Below are 6,000 nucleotides of genomic sequence, written 5' to 3'. Positions count from 1 at the left end.
ATAAGCCATCTGCTTGCACCTTGTGTGCTGCAAGACCCATGGGTAGCTAGCTGTAGAGATCCTGACCTCTTTGCTTTCCACACTTTTCTTAATTTTGGGGTTTAGGTTTCATGATACTGTTGTTAGTGATGGTAGTAGGATCAACAGCATGCAAGCTGTAACTCGTGTTACTTCAATTTTTCATTGTTTTACTGTCGTAGAAGGGGACTGGATGCCAGGCTGGGTAGGACGATCGACAGGCCACTTTGTCAATCAACTCTAAAGTACCTTGGCATCACCCCTTTGCTCCCTAAAATAGGATGTGCCGTTTGATGTTAACACCTCAAAGAGCAGCTTCAAAGGAATCGTCCCCACTCTTTCAAGAAGAAAATTCACTTCTGTGTTCATATCCAAATTAGGAAATTATTTCTGGAGCAGATGGTCGTTTGACATTATTTTCGGCGTTGCGACTGAACAACGTATCTCACTACCATAAGACTGGATGACGGGACTTGCCAGATTGGTGGTGAAAGTGTTTAGTGGTTGTTCTGCGGGTGGAAGCCGGTTGAATGACTCTCTGTAGCGTGTCCACATTGTGCCCTCAGAGGATCAGCTGCGCTGGGCGTGACATCATCTCGGAGCGTGGAGTCTGCTTACCACCACTGCCGTTCATTGTACGACGCAGGGAGGGAAGACGGCCCATAGACATCGCAGCAAGGGACACTTTAAAGAAAGACTGGCCTTATTCTTGGGAGATGGACACACATGCACGCACCCAAATACACACGCAGACACAGTATCACAAACACACAGACACACGCAAGCAGACCCACATACACACACACATACATATGCCGGAATACCATTTGATGCTGTTATCTGTCATGATAAAATTGTAGAATATAGAGCCCTCATCTCCCTCTCTCTCTCTCCCTAAAACAAATACACTTGCAGAAACACACACACTTGCACAGACGCACACAAACATTAGTTCACACTCTTCCCATTTCCCTCTCTGCTGACATGCCAAGAGATTCATTCTTTGTTCCTTCTTTGAAGTAAGGAATTTGTGGGTTGGAGTGCTGCTGCAGAAGCACACGCAGACGCGCACACACACACACGCACGCACGCGCACACACACACACACACACACACAGTAACACTCACACACACGCACACACACACTGACACCCACACACACAGTAACACTCACACACACACTGACACCCACACACACAGTAACACTTACACACACACACACACACGCACGCACGCACGCACATGCACACACACACACACACACACACACACACACACACACACACACACACGCTCACACACATACACTCACACAGAAACTAAGGCATACATTAACTGAACCATAACAACACGGATCATACAACATTGCCCCCTGCTGGGCACACTACCAATTGAGAAACATTCTCATCAAAATGTGTTTCCTTGCCACAGATCGAGCCTTTGGTTTTACCCAGTGTGTCATTTAGAACATCATTTGTAGAAGCTGGATTGTGTTGAGGGGTTTGTGATCTTTATTTGGTTTTACTCCACAAAGCACAGATATTTTACAGACCAATAAAAGGCATTGTCTAAAAAAGGAAATCTGGAGGAGAGCTATAAAATAATAAAAATATCTTTACAATAATAAAACTCCAATGAAAAGGCTGTTTTCACTGGGAGAGCATTAACAACACTATCACCGAGTTTCAGCCTTAGCATCTAGCTGTGGTGGTGACCATGAGCTTCTTATATGCTGCCTAACATCAGCAGGCAGCCTTCTTTATACAGTAAGGATGCATGAAGCCACTGGTTGTCCCACAGTAGTGAGTGTACTGTCGGACTTCACGTATCAACGCCCCCTATGTGTTTATCCAGTATTTCACACCCCAGTTACTCTGACCTCTTCTTTAGCACTGTTCAATTAAAATCTCCCTTAATTATGGAGTAGCCTGGTTAATTAGCTTGATGGATGCACACAGGACAAGCCCTCGGGGAGGAAAAGAGTGTGGAAAGAGAGCGGGTAAATGAGGGTGAGGTTTTTCTAAAGGCTTTGGTAATACAGATTGTTAATACTATAGATGTTATCTATAGTACAGGTTACGTTTCTAAAGGCACAATACAGTACAATCAGATGAACTAGAGCTAATCTTATTTCATTGTTATGGATAGGGAAGATTGTCTTTCATTCATCCTCAGCCGTTCCTATTAGTGAGTATTATTTAGGGAGTCCGAGTGCACTCTATCTTCTATCTTCACCTCTATTTAGTTTTTGCTTCTTATAATTGCACTGACAAGGCTATCAGCTGTGTTCATGATTGTTCCTTGCTATCATATCTTACAGCAGTGAAGGGGATAGGAGCTGCCATCTTGGTGTAAAAGAGGTAGGGATGGATAAATCACACACACACACACACACACACACACACACACACACACACACACACACACACACACACACACACACACACACACACACACACACACACACACACACACACACACACACACACACCAAATCCTCCCAGTTGGAGCTGGCAGGGCTGTTGTCTTGCAAGTCAATCGGATGAACTGTTCCCATTAATTGTGCCAGTCTTTGCTAGCTTGCCTCAAGGGGCAGCACCTTAAATCAGGCCCCTTGAATCTATCCACGCCTCACTTCTCACTAAAGTTCCTTGTGAAAACAAAAACAAAGTAAATATAAGACAATTTATTCTATTGAATAAACAATAAACTCTACTTCTACTATTGTTACTACTGCTGTTACTCCTACTACTATTACTATTACTCTATTACTGCCACTAATAACTAATAATGCTATACTACTGCTACAACTACTAATACATTACTCTATAACTACTACTATATAACTACTATGACTATTTATACTACAACTGCTGCTACTACAACTACTACCACCACTCTATTACTACTACTACTATACTACTACTACTACTACTCATTCTATACTAATCCTACTACTACAACTGCAACAACTCCTACCACTACACTACTGTATATCTACTAGTAATACTATACAATATACTATACTATAATATACTATACTTCTACTACTCTACTTTATTACAGAACTAACATGATGGATCTCCTTTGTATGAGAAAGACATCCTGTAAATCATACCGCTGTATATATATATGTATATGTATATCTTCATGTATAACTCCATTCTGTGTAGGTTTTCAATGAGACCCCTCTCACTGGGAAGCTAGCCCCAGCGGATATTGCTCTATATATATATATGTATATATATATAGATATTTATATATATATATATATATATATATATATATATATATATATATATATATATATATACATGTATATTTATATTTATATATATATATTTATATATCTACATATATAACTCCATTCCGTGTAGGTGTTCAATGTGACCCCTCTCACCGGGAAACTGGCCCCGGCGGAGAGCCAGCAGGTGTCCATCACCTTCCATGGCCGCGCCTTCGTCAGGTGCCAGGTGGTGGTGCAGTGTTGGGTGGAGGAGGGGCCCGTGTACAGCGTGACCCTCCAAGGAGAAGCCTCGGATATCTGCTACAACTTGAGCTCCACCCACCTGGACTTAGGCCTGCAGGTACCACTACATACATGTAGCTATAGACAGTGATGCATAGATGTGTTTAAATAAATGGACAAATATATCTCGATTCACAAAGCACAGCTGACTGTTGGCTCACACACTCACCAAAGCACTTTCCAGTATGTTACGGCAAGGAATAAAACACGAGGCATTAACTAGAAAAGAAGAAGTAAAATCCAGCAAATGGAAAATAAACGGATTACACATAAACAAAGTCAGGAGGGTGTAAAAAACAAGGTGTGAGTCGAGGCACAAAATCAATAGGGAACAGAAGAAGAGTCAGAGGACATAAAAGCGCTACCTCACGCAGACCAGTGAATACCACTGAAGCTGCAGAATCATCTTCGTCCTGATGGACAACCAGATAGGTCTCCTGATATAGCCCACCTGGGACAGGGGAGGTGTATTGACTTTGAAATGTCATCGTGTAGTTTTACACGCCTCCATCCACCCCCCTCGGCTTCTGGAACGCACGCCGCCCCGGGCCAGTTTTCATTGATGATTCAAAACAAGGGCATATTGATTGGTGATTTGTTGGAAATGAGCCATTCAGCAGAAAGTTTCACTCTGACCTTCCTGCCTGTGAGCACTCTCTCCTCAGCCCACCCCTCTCTCTCGTCCTCTGAGTCGTTCACCCCTTCCATCTGTTTTTGCTCCTCATCCACTAATCTCTTGCTGTCGAAAACGGAATTTGATAATGTCCATTGCATGATTTTAAACAGCCAACTCAGGCCTGTCGGTCTGTCAATATGTCTATGTCTGTCTTTATGTTTACCTATATATGTATGTTTCTATCTATCCTTCTAGCTGCCATATTCTTGTCCTTCTATTTGTCTATGTCTTTATGTGTTTATCTATCTATATATATATAGATGTAGATATAGATAGATAGATAGATAGATAGATAGATAGATAGATAGATAGATAGATAGATAGATAGATAGATAGATAGATAGATAGATAGATAGATAGATAGATAGATAGATAGATAGATATAAATAAATATGGTTTGATGTATCTGTTAACTTGTCTGCTTTGTGTCTGTCTATATGTCTATATCTGTCTGCATGTATACTTGAATCTATCCTTCTAGTTGCCATTACTTTGTCCATCTATTTGTCTTTGTCTGTATATGTATATTTATATCTATATCGATCTATATTTATATCAATCTATATATTATATAGATTGAAATGACTATAGATCGATATAGAATAAATATAGTTTGATGTATCTGTTAACCTGTCTGCTCTCTCTATATGTCTATAGCTAACCAGTCGACTCCCTTTCTATTTGTCTTTATCAGATCTCCCCGACACTTATCTAATATCTATATACGCTATATACATGTATCTATAGTACAGTCTGTATGCAGATCTGTTAAGCTGTCTGCCCTGTGTCTATATGTGTATGTACCTGTATGTTGATATGTATGTATGTATCAACCTGTCTGCTCTGTGTCTGTCTCCACCCATGTTTGGGCGTGGGCAGCTGTTCCAGCAGGTGGCCGAGACCCAGGTGCTCCTGGCCAACAGCGGCCAGGTGGGCTTTGAGTTCAGCGTGCTGCTGGATCATCAGGGGGCGGAGCCCAGGAGGAGGGAGGCGGGGGAGGAGGAGGTGGAGGAGGGGGCTGACGCAGGAGAAGGAGACAGGAGGGTGGAGGGACTACGCCAGGACCAGAGTGGGGAGCTGTGGGTGGAGAGTGACGGGCAGCAGGGGGCCGGGGGGCCGGACTGGAAGGTGTTGCCCGGCCAGCCCCTGGTGTTCCCTACTAAAGTGAGTGGCGGTGTGTGTGTGTGTGTGTGTGTGTGTGTGTGTGTGTGTGTGTGTGTGTGTGTGTGTGTGTGTGTGTGTGTGTGTGTGTGTGTTTTTTATCCATGTGTTTTTTATCCATGTGTCCATGTGTGCTCTAATGTGTGTGTTTGTGTGTGTGTGTCTGTCAGGGCTACGTGGAGGCCGGAACGGAGTGGCGTCTGTGTGTGCTCTACCTACCGGGGGTCCCTGATGTGTTCCAGAAGAGCTTCCAGCTTCAGGTGGACCACCTGCCCCCAGAGACCATCACCCTGAGCGGGGAGGGGGTCTTCCCCAGGATCAGCCTGGATCTCCCCCGGCACTTATGTAGGATCACGCACATACACACACACACTCGCTCTTGAACATGCACGCACACACACACACACACACACACACACACACACACACACACACACACACACACACACACACACACACACACACACACACACACACACACACACACACACACACACACACACACACATACATGTACTGTAGTATATAGGACGCTGTACCTTCTCAATGCTGTCTCCCATAGTAATCTGTAATCTGTTGTCCATGGTTTGGGACAAGAAGCACCTCATCAACATGC

At 43.4% G+C, this 6,000-nt stretch overlaps 1 protein-coding gene across 1 annotated transcript in view; it reads left to right on the top strand.

Annotated features, from left to right (window-relative positions):
* Positions 1-6,000, top strand: part of hydin (HYDIN axonemal central pair apparatus protein) — a 75,047-nt gene that overhangs the window by 28,159 nt on the left and 40,888 nt on the right. Inside the window, exons 25-28 of the mRNA XM_030366114.1 lie at positions 2,339-2,378; positions 3,396-3,605; positions 5,103-5,387; positions 5,555-5,729. Of these exons, the coding sequence (XP_030221974.1) occupies positions 2,339-2,378; positions 3,396-3,605; positions 5,103-5,387; positions 5,555-5,729 (710 nt within the window). The remainder of the gene's footprint in view (positions 1-2,338; positions 2,379-3,395; positions 3,606-5,102; positions 5,388-5,554; positions 5,730-6,000) is intronic.

This window comes from Gadus morhua, chromosome 9 (assembly GCF_902167405.1).
Source record: "Gadus morhua chromosome 9, gadMor3.0, whole genome shotgun sequence".
NCBI lineage: Eukaryota > Metazoa > Chordata > Actinopteri > Gadiformes > Gadidae > Gadus > Gadus morhua.
Note: the sequence above shows the minus strand (reverse complement) of the source record. Positions and strands in the feature narration are given on the sequence as shown.